At 45.1% G+C, this 19,038-nt stretch overlaps 1 protein-coding gene across 1 annotated transcript in view; it reads left to right on the forward strand.

Moving 5' to 3' along the window:
• Window positions 1-798: 798 nt before the first annotated feature.
• The window catches only part of LOC107119132 (chromosome unknown open reading frame, human C6orf118), a 23,398-nt gene continuing 5,158 nt past the window's right edge, over window positions 799-19,038 (forward strand). Inside the window, exons 1-6 of the mRNA XM_015421577.1 lie at window positions 799-1,497; window positions 5,326-5,448; window positions 6,113-6,172; window positions 8,535-8,659; window positions 12,495-12,553; window positions 15,648-15,832. Coding sequence (XP_015277063.1) covers window positions 799-1,497; window positions 5,326-5,448; window positions 6,113-6,172; window positions 8,535-8,659; window positions 12,495-12,553; window positions 15,648-15,832 — 1,251 coding nt within the window. The remainder of the gene's footprint in view (window positions 1,498-5,325; window positions 5,449-6,112; window positions 6,173-8,534; window positions 8,660-12,494; window positions 12,554-15,647; window positions 15,833-19,038) is intronic.

Here is a 19,038-nt window from a genome sequence, read left to right on the forward strand (position 1 = left end):
GATGATGTCACGTCCAGTTACTTCTAGAGAGGATTGACATCACTTATGGGGGGGAACGATGGTTTTATAATCAAGTTTTGGCCAATTCCTAGTGAGGAGTAACATCACTTCTGGGTTTACCTGGAAGTGATGTCCTCCCATGGTTGCTCAGGGCAGCAATGTGAAATGCTGGGGGTGGGGAATACCCCCCCACACACACACACACCGCGGGACTGGCAGTCCTGCTTTCAAGCTGCCATGGTGCTAGGTAGAATTGTTGCAAAAGGATCATAGCCAGGAGCAGTATGAGTAGCTAACTCCTTGGCAGGTCCCTTAAAATTTTGGTTTTCCTCTTCTTATTACAGTTCTTCCAAGGAACAGCCATCAATGGGTGGATGCCATTTTAATAGCACATGCACACGGCAAAGGCACAGAAGATGTTATCTGTGAATCAGTCAATGGAGGCCCAGTCTTAATTTGGAAGGCCAGTTTTGCTATTTCCCACAGAAAGTTTACCAGCAGTTTTGGCTACTCTTGATGAAGTGATTTGCACATTTGCTTCAAGTCTGTGACTCTGCCCACAAAACAATGTTTGGTCTTGTGCTAATTGCCTAGCAATTGTTCCCTGAGAGTCAGATCATTTGCACTACAAAGCATCCTTTAAGTTAGTCTGCATGTACAAATTAGGGAAAGCCATACTGGCTAAGTATGGTTAGACAGCTTTCATTAGACTACCCAGTGGATTTAAAATATTTTACATAACTGCAACTTCGTCTTAAGCTAAAAATCTGTTTCTGTCATTCAGTGTCTAGTTTATACATGGCAGACAGAAAGCAGAAGAACAGTCTTTCAGATCTAATAGATGGAGTGGAAAAGGCCCACAAAGCGGAAATTCAACTTTACATCTCAGGTCACCTCAACCCTAGTAACCTTTACAAGCCCCCCAAAAACAGAAAGCATAATATCTGGGCAAGTGGCAAAAAATCAGCATACATCATTGCAAAAAGAACCCAGTTCACAGCACCCAGGAAATTCACTGAGGTTACCGGAAATACAAAGTGTACTTTGGCCAACTTCATTGATGCCACAACAATTCCCATCCGAGCTAGATCAGTGGCTCATTCATATTATCAACCTCCGTCATTCCAGGTCAGCCCTGGTACTCCAGAAAGTGTTTCTTTAGGTACTCCTTCTTGGGAAATACAAAGAAAGGAAACAGCTAAGACAATGGATGAGGAAGCTGGCGTACTTCGGAAGCCTCTTATCAGGGAAGAGTTAGATGTTCAAGAGCTAAAAATGTTGAAATATAAACCAACTATGAACAGTCGGCTTTGTGTCACAGAGGGGGCTAAAGATGAATACGAATTCCTTCCTTCCTACTTGGCTGGTGTGACCAAAACCGACCAGTTTCACAAATTCATGCAATTTCAGAATGATTTTATTGCCAAGAAAGATTTGCTGGAAAATGACTTCATTGGGAGCAAGTCAGTAGAGCAACATGAAAAGAAGTTGGCACAAGTAAGTAAACAAGTAGCAGAAAATAGCTGTGACATGCACCAACACTAATCTTGGAAATTAAATGAAGGCACAAACTAATCCACATCAATATGAGAAAAGAGTTATTTGGCTATTAGGAAGACTTAGAGAGAAAATACCATTAGGTCTCTGCTCAGTTTCCCCAAACTGCCACTTTGGTATGGATCACCTTTGATTATTTCAGTCACCTTTCAAAAATTGGATTAACTTCTTCTGCAGGAGTAAAATAGAATTGGGTTCTGTGGAGTTTGCTGGGACTCTAAAGCCATCACATTTTGATCAAGCTGCAAATTTCTAGCTTGTTGAAACAGGAATAACAGAGACCTTTTGCATCATGTAGCTGCTAGGGTTTTGCATGGGGGGGGGATCGGTATTTTTCAGGTTCGGGTAAACCAAACCTGAAAAATATCAGTAAATGCCAATATTCCCAAATCCCAATATCAGTATTATACTGGGATTCGGGGAATACTCGGCATTGCTGAAAATATTCAGCTCCCCAGTAGAGCAGGTCAGTATCACTCACTTCCTCTTCCATGTGCAGGGGGAGTGCAACTGACCTGCTCTCCCTCCCCTGAGCTTCCCTAACTGCCCCACTGCTGCAGGCCAACTGGGGAAGTGAAGACAGATCAAGGAAGCATCTTTAAGTGCCTCCCCTTCACTTCCCAGCAGGCTGACTGGGGAAGGAAAGAGATAAGGGGTTTAAAAATAAGCCCCTTCTCTCTCCATTGTACCCTATGGGGCCACAGGACACGATGGAGAGATCTTTAAGTGCCTCCCCTTCACTTCCTCCCCAGTCAGCCTGCCAAGGGAAGGTTTTTAACTTTAAACACTTTCCCTTGCTTCTGGGGCTCGTGCCACCTCTTCAGTGCAACCCCCCAGCCAAACTTTGCCTTGGCTGGCGAGTTGTGCCACAAGAGGTGGCACAATTCCCTAAGGAAGGGGAGGTATTTAAAGTTAGAATACTTTCCCTTCACTGAGGAGGTGCGCCACTGCAGTGCACCTTCCCAGCAAAGGGATTCCCGACTGAATGCCAAATAGTTTCAGCACTATTTGGGGAATCCCTATTCGGCCAGACAAAACAGATCAGAGAATCTGATTTGGCTTTCAGCATGCCTGAATAATGCTGAATAGGCATTATTTGGGTTTTTATTCAGTTCATTTGAACCAAACACACAACCTTAGTAGCTGTACTTCATTTCTACTGCTGGACAACAAAACAAAACTTCCAGATTTGAGTCCAGCAGCAGCTTAGAGACCAACATGTATGAGCTTTTGAAAGTCAAAGTTCCTTTTGTCATATACAAGTAGGAATGGAGATCTGGGAGTCCCTATATTCCAGTCGGAAGGTGGGAGAGGTGTTGCAAAGAAAGGAGTCAGGATGCAGAGGTACAATGAGAAATGTAACTAGTTTGATAAAATCAGGGGAGAAATGCTTAGGGGCAGAAAGTCAGCATCTATAGTGCAATAAACATCCAGTGTTCCTATTCAGCTCTTCAGCTCTCCTGTGAATGAACTAAAGTTCAGCAATCTCAAGTTGTAATCCTGTTCTTTTGGAGTTCAGCAGCATTTTGGTTTGGGCCCTTTTTTGTTTTCTGTTTACTCCCCCCCCCCAGGACTCCCATTTGCAGTCCTTTATATTTAATTATATTTATGCTGAGAATCTAGAATCCTGTAACTTCACCTGGGCAGATCCCGCCCCCCCAGCCAGACACTGGAAGCAAGGCAAGCATCCCCCCCTACACTTGCAGCCTCACCCCAAGTCTCCAAAGGCAAGTTCTGAAGGACAGAAAGGCAGATATCCTTTTGACAGGGGATCCCCAAAGTTACCCCATGGAAGCTTGGCAGGCACCCTAGCCACAGAAGACAAACAAGGGAAGCATGCCCACAACTCTCACAGCCCCCCAAGGCTGAAACACAAAGGAATGGAAACACATGTCAAGCTGGCAAGGTCACCCCCACACACACACACACACTCTTATACCCTCCCACCCCTCCTGATGGTGAACACCTCTGTGTGCCATGAGGGTGAAAGTTGGGTGCAAAGGGTACTTCTCATGTGGGGAAGAAGTCCTCCACCCCCTGCGTACCACAGGCCCCATCCCCGGGCACCAAACTCTTCCTTCCAGTTCACTGGAGCCCAGACCTAGAGGCCATCACCAGGGCTCTCAGAGCCTCCTTCCCCTGATCTGTTCCTGGGGCTCTCCACAGAGGCAAAAGAGTTGTTAGCACTGCCCAGACACCAGCAGTTGCTAACACCCTTTGGAGAGGAGGACTCTGACAGCAGTGATTCAGAGGATGGTGGGGAAGTGTCCTCCCCTTCCATATCCCAACTCCCTGTTGCTGCTCCTGCCTCAAATGCACCCCTCTGAGGCCCCTCCCAGCTAAGCACCAGAAAGCAGTTGTCCCTCCCACCTTCTCCAGTCCTGGGGCCCTGTTTCCAGCCCACAGTTTGGAAACCTTTCCACATCTTGCCCAGTGACCTCTGTATGGCAGAATGCCAGGTGTGCCACGCCCATGTCTGGAGGGGTGTGAACCCCCAAAACTTGTCATCTTCTGTCCTCCATAGCCACCTGCAAAGGGTGCACCCAACTATGTTGCCACCAGAAAAAAGAGTTATGGCCAGCAGGAGGAAGAAGAGGCCCACACCCTCTAAGCAGGAAGAAGCAGAGCAGGAGGCCCCTCCAAGAAAGGCTCCTGACACTCAGGGTGCTATAGGTGGGACATCAAGGCAGGCCACCCTCCAAGAAGTCATTCCCACAGGGACGCCAACAGTGCCATCCAAAAGGGTTATGTGGAGGGCCCAGGAAGCAGTCACTCACCTCATTGGTGAGATGATTGCTGTGGATGGCCAACTCTTCTCCCTTATGGGGGATCTAGCCTTCTGCCAGCTGTTGCAACACCTGGCTCCTTGGTACTCTGTCCTCTTATGGAGGACCATGAGCCAATGAAGCTTGAAAAGGGAAGCAAAGAGATTAAGTGCATCAACAGCTGCTAGCCATGGTAACTAAACCATGGCTTGTAGCTGGAGTGGCTTCATATTCAAAAGAAGTGGACTTCCAAATACAAATTTTAGGAGGCAACAACAGAGAAGGCCTTGGGGTCTGTTTTTGGTGACTTCATATTCAAAAGAAGTGGACTTGCAAATACAAATTTTAGGAGGGAACAACAGAGAAGGCCTTGGAGTCTGTTTTTTTATGTTCTTTTTAAGGATGTTTGGTCCCGGCAACTCACAATCTAAACAGTAAAGAATGGAAAAGATTACAACAGAAAGGCTAGTCCTGAATCACCAACTGGTGTTAAAATAACATTCCCAAAGATTTTTGCAGTTCTTTCTCACTGAACAAAGTTAGACCCTACCACTGTATTGATTTCATAAATATGGTGTGCAATTTTCTTCCAAATGTGTAATAGTTTTAGAGCAAAAATAAACTGGAATCTTGTGGCACCTTAGAAACTAACAAGAAACACAAGATTTCAAGAAACTAGAGCTTGCATCTGATGAAGAGGGTCTACAAAAGCTTATGTTAGAATGAAAACTTGTTACTTTTTAATATACCACTAGGCTCCTGTTTATCTTTACATATACCTTAGTATACTACATGTTGATATGCAAATGGCCATATGATCCCTGGCCTTCCAGGAGATCGACTGAACAAAGTTTCTCTCCAGAAACCTGCCTGTTTTTAGGTGAACTTTGTGTGGCAGGGATTATATGTTACAGCCCCCCTCCCATATCTGCAAGAACCAGGGTATAATGATCAGGACAATATATCTAAATAAATGTTGCAAGTGAATCTGACTTCCTTCCAGGAACTCCGGAACATTTGTGATTGCACACGTCCCCACTTTAACCGCTTGCAGGCTGTTGGTAATGTGTTTGAAGATATTTGCAACAGCTCTATGATCTTTGGTGACATTCTGAAAGAAGTGAAGGTATTGTGGCATTCCTACTATTTAATGCAACTTGTCCTGAAGGTCCTCAGATCTCCTGAAATTATAACTGATCCTCCAGACTACAGAGATCCGTTCCCCTGGAGAAAATGGCTGCTTTGGAGGGTAGACTCTACGGCATTGTATCCCACTGAGGCCCCTCCCCTTCCCCAAACCTTGTCCTCCCCCGACTCCATCCCCAGATCTCCAGGATCTGGCAACCCTACGTCTCCCATTATCCATTTTGTCCTCATAACGCCAGCCCTGTGAGATAGGTTAGGCTGAAAATGTGTCACTGGTCTAAGGTTACCCAACATGCTTCCATGGCAAAGTAGGACTTTGAACCTGGGTCTTCCCTGTCCTGTCCTGAAGCTTTAACCAGGACATCACACTGGTTGTATCCTGCTGCCCGGTATTTTTAATGCTATTGTCTAATTTACCAATTGGCCAGTTAAACACTCTGTGATTAATAAAGTACACATCCTTAATTGGTTGACAGCTATAACATTATGTTTGGATCTTGTTAATTTAATTGCAGGTGCTTCATATGAACTCCAGTGCATTTAAAAGTACATTTAAAAGATAAAGAAGGGAGGAGTAAGATTTTATCTCTCCCTATTCCAAATTTAGCTATTTTCCAACACTCCGATTTTATTATACTTTACAGAATGAATATGAGCTTTACATAGTGATCCTGCTGGATTCTCTGCCGACACTGCAGTACAGGGTAATATTTCTGTTTTCAGTGTACAGTAATGTAAAATTCTCTCTACAATGACATGAAAGTTCATGAACGTCCAAGAAAACATAATGCGTGGCTGTTATGATCAATGCTTCCTCTAAGCTGTGGAGTCTTGTGAGCAAAAGTTCTGCTCTGTGAGCTACTAGCATTAAAGTTGTGAGCAAGTGATTTGGCTACTGCATAAATTAGTTTGCTCTGGAGCCATCCTTTCTGAGCTGAGAAAAACAATGTGTGAGCTGGAGGCTAAAAAACTGAGCTAGCTCACACTAATTCAGCTTAGAGGGAACACTGCTTATGATGTGTATTCTTATGTAGCAGATCCCCCCTATTTTAGAGAGGACTGCACATCACATTTTGTACTGTGATCATTTAAAGACTTACAGTGCAATCCTAAGAACATTTTCTGGGGAATAGGTCCCATTGAATAGACCTGACTCATGTTCTGAGTAGACCGGCTAAGGATGGCCCTATATATTTCTCTTTTCCAAATGCAGTCACTGGTCCTGTTTTTCGTTTTTGTTTTTAAGGAGGAAAGCCATTTGGTTGGAAGAAAGAAGAGGGCTCTTTGACCCTTTCCTCTCCTTTAATTTTCTTCATATGACCCACCCCTGAGGGCATAAACGTGTCACAAAGGTGCCATGTGGAGAGGGGGACTCCTGCTGCTGTCCCTTTCTTACCCAGAATGCTACTGTAAGATGTTTCTTCCTTCTGGTCACTTCTCTTCTCTCATTCTTTTCCTCTTTCCACCATGAGGGCTGGACATGCTTTCTACAATCTCTTCTACATCCTAGCTTAGACAGGTAGCTAGAAACCTTTGCTTTGCCTTTCCTATGTGGTATGGAGTTATGTTACAATAATTTATTTTATTTTATAATGAATTTCTGTTTTTCCCCTAAGTAACAAACCTCAGCGTGAACTTATTTCTCAAGCAGCCAGACTGTGAAATTCTGTTTTGCACACACAGCACTGCTTTCACCTTTCTCTCTGTGTTGTATTCATATTTTTGTGTTGTGTTGTATGCGTTGGCAGAGTAATTAACACAGCAATGGTGCACAACCTGATTAAAGAGCAGGTAAAGGTTTGCAAGAAATTGCAAGTAGATAAATAGGTACCCCTCCAGTGGGAAGGTAACAGCGTTCCGTGCACCTTGGTGTTTAGTCATGCCGGCCACATGACCATGGAAATGTCTTCGGACAGCGCTGGCTCTTCGGCTTTGAAACAAAGATGAGCACCACAACCCTAGAGTCGGATTCGACTGGCTTTCGAGCAAGGGAACCTTTACCTTTACTTTAAAGGTTTATTTAGGAGTTAACATACTTGATAAGAAAAAAGAGAGACAGAAATAGTTTCCTAACTACATCACTGGCTGACAGGGTAAGACTGAGTGTGGCACTTCCAAGAAGAAGGGGGAAATTGCCCTGAGAGTAGCAATCTGGAGACAGACAAGGAATGACACTTAAAAGGAGAGAAGGTCATGCTGACCTCACTATCCTATCTAATGGTCTTCTTGCTGCCCCTTTGGTGTAGTGGTTAAGTGCACGAACTCTAATCTGGGAAAACCGGGTTTGATTCCCCACTCCTCCACTTGCAGCTGCTGGATGACCTTGGGCAAGCCATAGTTCTAGCACAGCTGTTCTTGAAAAAGAGCAGTTTCTGTCAGTGCTCTCTCAGCCCCACCTACCTCACAGGGTGTCTGTTGTGGGGAGGGGAGGGGAAGGGAAAGGAGTTTGTAAGCCGCTCTGAGACTCCTTTGGGTAGTGAAGGGCGGGGTAGAAATCCAATCTCCTCCTCCTCCTCTTCTTCTTCTTCCACCAGACATTGCCTTTTCCAACAGCATGTTATTCTGTTTTTGTGTTTTGTCTTGAAAAATTATGCAGCAACAAAATCTGGCAAGACTAGCCTATTGGTCACAATCAAATGTCCGAAGGGAATATATTATACATCTCTTATTTCATATGTGCTGGTGAAAAGGCAGAGCTAGTTAATATGACTGTATTTATCATTTGACATATGTGAGATCCAGGACTAACTTTCCTACATGAATGAACTATCATGGGTCACATGCCACTGACAGAACTTTCAGATCATCTCACCTCATCTAAACAACAACACAAAAACAAACACATGTTGTTTAACCGAGTAAGCTCTGAGTCATCGCGTACCAAGCAATGAAGTACATGTATGGTGAACTGGTCCTCATTCTGCCCATATGTAGACATTAACTTTTCCATTGCTCTCCATGGCAGGTGGTTAGCAATGTCTTTCCATAAGCAAATGTCTGTAACAATTATGTAAGTTAATACTGACAAATGTTTCAGTTTTCATTTGTGTTTTGGCAATGCAATAGACTCTGCAGAATGAAGTAAAAGGTATGGAGAAGAGGACAGTGAAGACTCATGAAATTGTGGAGGCCCGGCATGAAGTCCAGTTTCTTGTGCAGAAGTCCAAACAGCTCTTAGAAAGAAATGAAGAGTAAGTTGTGAGAGTGTGAGATGTTTAAATGGCAGAGACCACATACATGGAGAAATATTTGCCTACAGTTTGGAATGGTCAGCCTATCTGGAGTCATTCAGTTCTCCAGACAATTAATCAGGGCCTGGAAATGGACTTGCCATGCAGACTGTCACATAGAACCTGGAGCCAACTTGCAGTTATTAGCAACAGGACAGAAACAAACGGGCAGGATACCTGATGGCTGTTCCCAAGCTGTTGGAATTTCTTTCTCCTGAACAGCGAATTGGTTTACCCAATTTACTGCTTGCTTTTCATTGCATGAGCCATGTGCTTAGCATAATACAATTTCTTCATGTCACCTGTGAAATGGATTGCAATCCTGCACAAAGATAAATTATTTATATCCCACTGGAATGTAAACAGGCTAACAATATGCAAAACTGCAACTGTGAGCCACCCAGACCATATGTATCTTTAGTCTGAGACCTTATGTGGTACAGTGGTTATTGTGTCAGACTAATCTGCTACTCTTTGACTTCAATAATGGGGTTATAACTTGAGACTTGAATATACATGTGTCCTATACGTTGTGTCTTAACAATAAATTCTTGCATTTTAAAATAATTGAGGGCAACTCTGCTGAGATGAAAGTTACTACACATCTCAAATTTGGTCTTGATGCTGGCAAAACATTTTGATCTCTCCCAATCTAACAGGGAAATTGATCAATTGCACCAAGTTAGATCTAATTTGGGACTTCAATTCCCATCTGGGAGTCTGACCCCTGGGCAGGGAAAAGACTGAACATGCTAAAGAACTCTTCAACAGATATATTCCTCTTAAAGCTGGAATGTATTTCTGAAGAGATTATATTAGGGTCAACAGACTCTCCAGTAGCAATTAGCGATTTTCCAGAGCTATCATGACCACATAAATGACCCCCTAAATACCTATTAGTTTTATCTACAATAGTAGGCCTTTGCAATACTTTCTGTTTTGAGACAGTTATAGGCAGAGGTCATTTTTGGGGGGGGGAACGCGGGGGAACGCAGTTCCCCCGGGTGAGGTGCAGGGGGGCGGGGCACATGATGAAGCCCCGCCCCCTGCTTCCGGCCGCCCTGCTTACAGCCCTCATTCAGCCAGGAGGAGGCAGGAGAAGAGGGAGGGTAAGTTGCTTCCTCCCTGCCTCTCCCCACTCCTGCCTGCCTGGGGCCAGGGAGGGCCTTGGCGGGGCTTCCTCGCACTCCCGCCGGCCTTGCAGGTCCACCGCCAGGCCCCTGATGTCAGGGGGTGTGGCATATGCTAATGAGTTATGCTAATGAGTTCCCCTAGCTCTTTTTTCTATGAAATGACCCCTGGTTATAGGAATGTCCTATATGTCAGCCATTCGAGATTTGATCTCACTCAAGGTTCCATTAATCTCTAATAGACTTCAAAATAATTTTGCAGCCATTTTACTAGTCAGCAGGCATTGAGTGCCCACAAAATCCAGATCAAATGGGGTTTTCTCCTTGACAAGTCAAGGTAAGCCATGAGTGGAATTTATATCATTGTTGCTAAAGGGGAATTCTTCTTCAAAGAATAAATCACCATTGCTTAATTGTGGTGATTCTAAATTATCCTCCTCAAAAAGAGATGCATAGTGGTTTAAAATTGGAATAGGGTTGCAAGGCCCTACTGGCTCATCCACTTTATGGGAAGTATGCTGGTGTAGGTAGTTATCCAGCTTGGATTGCTTGAGAGGAGGAGGACTGTCATTAAGGAGCTCATTGAGTGGTCTGGACCTTTTCTTCACCAATTCCTCCCTATGTGATTTCTGTCAACTTTCTTACTTAGATCAGAAGTCAGGGAAAAAACAGGTCATACACAGTTCAGTCTCTAGAACAATCCTTCAAAATAAGGCTGACTGTCAAGATTAATTTGTCTTATTAAGCTGACAATAATTTCAACACTCCTACTGAGTGACACAATGTAAAATAGACAAAATAAAATTGCTTTTTCACTAAAACAACTCAAAGAGGCACTTATCTTTTGGCTGGTTTTCTCTTTGTCATTCACTCGTTGATAATAAGGACTTGATTATCTCTGGGAGAAAAATTCTAGGCTTAAGCATCCGCCATCTTCAGAACAAAGTCGAAAGCTCAAAAGTCTGAGCAAGGTAATCACAAAGTGATCAAGTCTCTCCAGTTCTTCAATTTATTTTACAGAGTTTGAGTAAACTTCCACACAGCAAGAGGTAGATAATTTCCGGGTACTTCTTCTTCATGAGTTGTCAAAGATATCTAAGTCTTCATAGCACCTGTAATATATTGAGCTTGAGATCCATAACAAAAGCAGGCTAGGATTCTAGGAGTGCACCAGTAGGAACGCTTGGATCCTAATATAGCCCAATAGGGTTACCTGGAAAAGTAACCTGGTGTAAATAGCCTATCACGGGGAGTGGGGTGTGTTTTGGGTGTGACTTTCTTTGGGCATAAAACCTGGCTTCAGCCAGGGGTCTTCGTTTTTGTTCTCACTGCTGAATCACTTAATAAACTATGAGCTGATCACTCAATGTGTCTGAACCCAGTACATTTCACTGGCAATGAAAGTGGGATCCAGATGAGCGAACTGGCTCCAGCTAGCAACGCACCACGCACCAAGGCACAGGACCCCGCACACCACACCACTCCAGAGACTATGGTTGCCATTCCTGGATCTTTCAATGCATTCAATGCCACCACAGAGGACTGGGAGTCCTACGTGGGCCGGTTCAACTTCTTCCTAGAATCCTCTGGCATCCAGACGGCCAGATGAGCGAGCTGGCTCCAGCTAGCAGCGCACCAAGGCACAGGACCCCACGCACCACACCACTCCAGAGACTATGGTTGCCATTCCTGGATCTTTCAACGCGTTCAATGCCACCACAGAGGACTGGGAGTCCTACGTGGGCCGGTTCAACTTCTTCCTAGAATCCTCTGGCATCCAGACGGCTGAGATGAAGTGTGCAAAATTCTTCCCCGTAAGTGGCTGATCGACATATGAGATTGCCCGCTCGCTCTTCACCCCGGTGGAGCTCAAGGACACAGACCAACTCAAGAAACACTTCTCCCCGAAGCCATCGGTCATCACGGCCTGCCATGCATTTCACTTGCGGAACCAGACTGCCACCGAGTCCAAAACACGAATGCCATTTCTGGGTGATGTCATTGCACTGCTTTTGAGGGCATTTGTGGGTGGGGAGGAGGCCACAAAAGCAGGGAAAACCCCACCCAGACCAGGAAGCTGGCAACCCTAGCAATCCATCCACTGATGAACCAATACAGAACAAAGCCTTCTCTAATGGAAAAATGCTGCTAGCTGAAAACAGTTTCCTGTGAGACTTCTTGCAGTGTTCAATTTTGAATTTCTGTTTGTTCACTTATCACTTAATTCTTTAATTGTGTCCTGCTTTATGGTGTGTGAAACACACTCAGGATGGCTTTCAATATAAAACAATAGCTAAAATATGACAAAATGTAAACACAAAAGTGTGATCAGAGATGGTTGTTGATGGTTATTTGAATATGAAAGTAGCCATATATAAACTGCGGGATGTAAAGCAGCTTACATTGTTCTCCTCCCTTTCATTTTATCCTAACAACAACCCTGGGAGATAGGTTAGGCTGAGTGTGTGACTGGCCCAAGGTTACCCAGTGAGCTTTCATGACAGATTGAGGAATCTAGGCTGGGCCTCCTAGATTCAAATCTGACGCTCTAACCACTTCACCACACTGGCTCTGTAGTTTGGTTTTGGGTCTTGTTGTATTGGACTTAGAAGATAGATTTTGGTTAAAATTAATATAACATTACTTTCTCCTTCTCTTGAATTTAGACTCAGAAATGAGTTAGAAATGGAACTGTGGGTGAGTCAGTCTGTCTCAGAAAAGCCAGGTGAGTAGTAACAAAAGCTTTGAATAGTTATATTGGCCTGTATAAAATTGCTGTGTCTATAAACCTATACATTAAGCTGCATTCAAACGGCACCAACGTGAAACTGACATGTACAAGAAGCTTACTTGTTGCTATGCTCACATGTGTGCTCCTGTCCTCTGCCTTACCTTCTTGCACAAAGAATCTCTGTTGAGAATGAATTCTGGTTGCCTGTGATGTACAAATGCAGGCAAATGGGTTAACTGGAGTACCAGTCAGGATCCTAAGCTGAGAATCAAGATTTATGGTTTTTTTGGGGGGAGGGGAACAGACCTGAACAGAATGGCTCAGGCTAGCTGAAGTGTAGTGGGTTAAATGCATGAAGAAACCACGGAGACTGATGTAGCAATCAACATGGTTTACTGGTACACAACAAAGACAAAGACAAACGGCCGGCTGGCCAACTATATACATACCTGGGGACACACCCCTAGGTCCCGTTGGTGGGTTTAAATCTCCCGCCATGGTCCCATTGGTCCCCCAGTGGAGAAACCAGGAGTCTAGTCCCCATTGTTACTCCAGAGTCAAGCTCTGGAGTGTTCGCTGGCCCCTGGTGGTGGTCAGCGGACACAACACTAGCCTGATCTTGTCAGATTTTGGAAGATAAGCAGGTTTGGCCCTGGTTAGTATTTGGATGAGAGACCATTAGGAAGACCAGGGTTACTACACAGAGGCAAGCAATGGCAAACCACCTCTGAACATCTCTTCCCTTGAAAACCCCATGAGGGGTCCGCATAAGCTGGTTGCGACTTAATGGCACTTTCCACCACCATGTGGGGAACTAACTTCAGTTAAATGTGGCACTCCCCTTGTCCCGTCCATGGGCCTCACCTTCAGCCATTTCTGCTTAGTCTTAGCAGGGCCTGCAATGTCTCAAACTAGAGAGGGGAGGGGTTTGCACCACCATGTTCCTCCACCTCTTTGTGACCTTCCCTTTCTTCCTTGGAGTCAGGTCACCACCTTCTCCCCTGCTTCTTGGTCCTCCTCTGCGTCCCTGCACCCTCATGCCCATGCCCTGCTTCCTCCCAGCTGGACGTGGACATTGCTCCAGACAAGAGCAAAGGCTCAGCGACCTCCAGGGGTGTTCCTGCCCTGTTCCCTCCCCACTAGGCTTGCTGCTAGTCCAGCAGCTTGTCAGCCAAATCTGTTGGGCTGCTCATCATGGACTGTCTCCACATCCACTGGATATGTCCCAGCCAGGGTTCCCCCTAAGGCAGTGATGACGACCCTTTTAGAGACCGAGTGCCCAAACTGCAACCCAAAACCCACTTATTTATTGCAAAGTGCCAACACGGCAACTTAACCTGAATACTGAGGTTTTAGTTTAGAAAAAACAACTCATACATTAACATCTTTTGTCTTAAAACACAGTAACAGAGCTTTCAATGATACAAACAACTTTTTATTGAAAGGTAAAAGTTTGCATTTGGCTGTGGCCCCGGATGACATGCACGCTGGGGTGGGGTTTCCCCATTTTACTTTCTGCATTTTCCCTCTCCCATGGGATGATGATCATGCAAGGCCTGGCCCTGCCATTGCAGCCTTGGTGCTCCAGCCCCCTCCCCGAGCAGTGCCACCACAGGGCCACAGGATGCCCCCCTTGCCTGGAGGGAGGCCCAGCAAGGAAAGGGCTTGCTCTCAGCCAGCCACGGGTCCACGGCACAGGCCAAACTTGTTGCCTCCCGGGGAAGGGCGGGTGGGGTGACTCAGGCGAGGTGAGGCTGGCCCTGGCAGCCTGGAGCAGAGGAGCCCATTTCATCTGGGGGGTGGGGGCTGTGCCCCAACCTTAAATTCCTTCCAAGTGTTCACAACTGGCTGGGTGGGTGGGAGGCATGGCAGAGCGGCAGCAGGGGACTCGCTGAGACGGCGGGTGGCAACTGCGTGTGTGTGTGCACCACACATGCTCGGCCTCAGCACACGGGCTCACAATGGATGGAGGAGCACAGCACACAGGCACTGAGGAACAGGCAGTGGGCAAGCAGAGCAGGCGCAGCACAGGGCTTTTGGTGATGCGAGGGAGGGGAGGGTGGGGCGAGCGCCTAAGATATGTCTATGATGGTCCGGGCCTGGCTGGGGCGACGGTGCATGTGCCCACAGAGAGGGCTCTGAGTGCCCCCTCTGGCATGTGTGCCATAGGTTCACCACCACTACCCTAAGGTGTTACAGCCTGTGCTAGCATGCCAATTTCTGATCCCCAGCACTCAGATTTTCATCTAAGTGCAGGGGGCCAAGGAGTGGCTTTGGAGAAGGCAGGCAGAGTGAATGCCCTTTTACATGCCTGCCTTCTCTGAGTCTGCTTTCTGCAATTGCATGACTTCTTTCTCTTTCTGTATTTCTATTTCTTTCTCTCTTTCTCTCTTTCTCTCTTTCTCTCTTTCTCTCTCTCTCTCTCTCTCTCTCTCTCTCTCTCTCTCTCTCTTTCTTTCTCACCTATTGCTTTCCATTTCTTTCTCTCCCTTCCTTTCTCTCTCTCCTCTTCACTTTCCAACCTGAAATTAAAAATAACAAAAATTAGGCTCTCAGAACTTTTATGCTCATCGTTTTGTTTTGTTTTTGCTTGCAAAGTAGAATTCTTGCTCACAATAGTTGACAGCTTAGAGGGAACACTGGTCCCAGCTTTGCTACTGCTGATATTACTGGAGAGCAGCCAACTGCAACTGGGGTGATAGGTATGTGGGCTGCTCCTGGGGGCACTGATGCAGTTCCATTGCTCCCCCATTGCCATGGTAAATCTGTGGAAAGCCTCCAGTGCTGGACATGGAGTTAGCTTCCAGGTGGCATTCTCCACACAGCAAGGGAGAGGCAAATTGGAGGTATGAAGATGGCAATGAAGTAAGCGAAAATGTCATCTGGATACAGCCTTAGAGTCTTATGCTGGAGTCATACATGCTCCTAGCCAAATGTAATCCCACTGGCTACATTCGACTGCTAGCTAATTTACTCATTTTGGGGGGGATAAAGTATTGGCTTGCAGAAGCTATATTGACTTTGCTGCTAGTTTTTGAAACTGCAACCACAAGGCTGCACCTGTACAACCATTTCTTTATACTTGCAGCATCTAAACATGAAGAACCACCAAAAGTGGAGGCATCACTTTCCAGTGGTGAGCACCTTGAATCCCTGAGGTTAAAAATTCTCACCAAGTGGGAGGAGATTCAACTAATGGAAAAAGAAATTAAAGACACCATGATTTTTGCTGGCATTGCGAGCATCAGAGAGAAAACAGTTAAAGAACTACTGGTAGGATCTCTCTCTCTCTCTCTCTCTCTCTCTCTCTCTCTCTCTCTGTGTGTGTGTGTAAAATGAAAGAGCTTGCAGGGGACAACATCTCATTGTTCCATTATTTTCTGATTTTTGTTTTCAATTTTGTTGACTGATTTTTTTTTTAATATTTTGTGCTCAAACTGTCACTAGGAAGTGAAGTTGAAAAAGAGTTATTAATAATAAAGCACTGGAAGATAAGATATAAAAGATTTGACTCCGCCGGGACCAGAGTGTTCAAGTTTTCTGCTGTGTATTCATGCAGTGGCAAATGGGCCTTCATTGCTGTGCAGTGTGTAAGGAAGCACTCATATCCTCATGCTTCAAACTATTCAGAATAATTTAAAAACCAGAAAGAGGTCTGTGACGGACAGTAAATGGTTAATGCTGTAACCCTGTTTGAGAACCCTGAATGACAAGGGATTCAAATGGAATTCTTCAACTGAGAGTGTCAATTAGGAGTGGCAGTTAAGAATTAACTAAGTTAAGAAAGGAATTAGGAGTGGCAGTTAAGAAAGGGAGGCTAAGGGGGTAATAGGATCAAGAAGGATCCCCATTCATGCCTGATAGAAATAGCTCCTAGAAAAGGGGGGGGGATACCTATTAAGTGGTTAAGAAGGGAAATTGGAGCTAGTTTGAGTATTCCTGCCTTCACCAGCTTTAATATGCCAAGAAGCTTATGCTTGTTTATGTAAGCAGAGACTACCAAGAAATCTCTCTCCTTAAGTTTTAAAGATCTGTCTGAATAACAGAAACACCTGTTTGTGACAAACTATCTAGTGTTTATTTTTATACAAAGTTACTAGCCAACCTAGCAGTTCGAAAGCAAGACATTGCAAGTAGATAAATAGGTACCACTTCGGTGGGAAGGTAACAGCGTTCTGTGCACCTTGGTGTTTAGTCATGCCGGCCACATGACCACGGAAACGTCTTTGGACAGCGCTGGCTCTTCGGCTTTGAAACGGAGATGAGCACTGCAACCCTAGAGTCGGATTCGACTGGCTTTCAAGCAAGGGAACCTTTACCTTTACCTTTACTCCATTCCTGTTGCCTGTTCACCTCATGTCCTATAACTGATTCATACCTGACCATTTCCCCTCAAAGTTAAATAAAAGTTTGTTATTTTTGAACTAACACCAGCCTTTCATGTGCCATTATCAAACTAGGACAAAAGTAGGACTGTAGTCTCTCCCCTCAGTTTCCTAGGCTGGGTTAGCTTTTACCAATATACATTCAAATGACTGGGTGGGACAGCCAGAAAAAAAAAAGAAAGAAAAGGAAAAAGGGGCTGCTCAGCCAAAAAGAAGATAAAGGGAAATCCTGTGAAGGAGGGTGAAATCATCATAAGGTCTAATTGCAGGGGTGTACTGGGAGTCAAAAACAGCCTTGGAAAGGGCCCCATCTACTGCTGGCTTCAACCTATCTCAATGGAGAGGGAAAGGAAGAAAAGCCAGAGGCTGCTCATGGGCTGTTTGAGTGGCTGCAGCTGCCTTGGACAACTGGCTGCCTTGCTCACCTCCTGTGGTGGCTGCAGCTCTCTTGGGCAGTTGGCTGGTTCAATTCTACAGCAGTGGTATGTGGGTGGCTTTGGCAGCCTCTGCACAGGATGAGGGCTGCTGGCTTGCTGTGGTGGCAAGCCCTGTATGGGGTGATTCATTTAAGAGTCTAGGGCAGGGGTTCCCAACCTTTTTGAGTGGGGAGGCACCTTTGGACTATATCTTCCACAGTCACTCCATGGGCTGCACCTCAGTTACTGGGCTCAATTTAATGCATTGGCAATCACTTATGGAGCCTTGGTGCTCATACCTGCAGGACTGCTTCTTCCCCATGCCATGTCATGACAGTTTCACCCATTCTGCAGATGCCACCCTGCAAATGGGCAATATATAAAAAAGGACCATATACGGGCATTCTTTGTTGTAGCTCCCACCTAATGGAATGGGCTGCTTGCTGAGGTCAGGAAGTCTCCCACACTTCTGGCTTTCTGCAAGCTATACAAAACTGATCTATTCAAGAGAGCTTTTTGGGTTTTTTTTTACAATAATAGGGTTGTATTGCAATAAAATGGTTCTAAAAGAAGGTTAGGTGAAGAGTTAGGGAATGTGGACTATGCCTCCCCAATCGGTCTTCCCTTCCCCAGCCAGTGTTTCCCTCCCTGGGTAGGCATGAGGTGGGAGGAGGCAGAGGAAGAAAGCAACTTTAACTTTAAATGCATTCTGAAAGCCTGCTTCTTGCTGGCCAGCTTGGAGAAGGCATTTGTCTCTTTAAATCCCTTCTCCAAACCAAGCCAACTGGTGTGGTGGCATTGGGGGGGAGGTTGGAGAACACATTTAAAGCTAAAGTTGCTTTCTTTCCACCTTTCCCTCCCTCTCTCCTCCCATCTATTTGCTTTCTTTCCCCTCTTTCTTTCTTTTCACCTTTCTCTCTCTTTCTCCCTTCCTTCCTTTCTCTCTCTTTTTCTCTCTTCCTTCCTCCCCCTCCCTCTACTCTTTCTTTCTTTCTTTCTTTCTTTCTTTCTTTCTTTCTTTCTTTCTTTCTTTCTTTCTTTCTTTCTTTCTTTCTTTCTTTCTTCTTTCTCTCTCTCTCTCTCTCTCTTTCTCTCTTTCTTCTTTCCTCCCCTCCCTCCCCATCTATTTGCTTTCTTTGTTTTTCTCTCTTTCCCCTTTCCCCCCTCCCCACCTATTTGCTCTCTATCTTCCTTCCATCCTCTCCTCCATCTATTTGCTTTCTTCGTTTTTCTCTTTCTCTTTCACCTTTCCCCCCTCCCCACCTATTTGCTTGCTTTCCATCTTTTTATTTGTTCTCCCTCCTTCCTTCCCCCGTCCCTCCCCTATCTATTTGCTTTCTTTGTTTCTCTCTCTCTTTCTACCTCTTCAATTTTTCTTTCCACATCTCTGTTTGGCAAATAAATATCATTAGCGAACAAATAAACATCATTTGACAAATAAATATCATTATCAATATCTCTCCAAATCCTGCCCTCCCCAGGCTCCAACCTCAAATATCCACATTTCCAAAGTGGGAATTGGCAACCCTTTACTGATGGTTTCAGCATTATGTAGGGGAAACAACCTTGGTGGTTTTATTTCTTAAACTGGAAGCTTAATTCCTCAGAATCCTAATTCTATGCTAGATTATCAACCTCTGCATCACTCCCAAGTGATATTCAAAATGCAAAGGTATCT

Source organism: Gekko japonicus, unplaced genomic scaffold (genome assembly GCF_001447785.1).
Source record: "Gekko japonicus isolate JY-2015 unplaced genomic scaffold, Gekko_japonicus_V1.1 scaffold1496, whole genome shotgun sequence".
NCBI lineage: Eukaryota > Metazoa > Chordata > Lepidosauria > Squamata > Gekkonidae > Gekko > Gekko japonicus.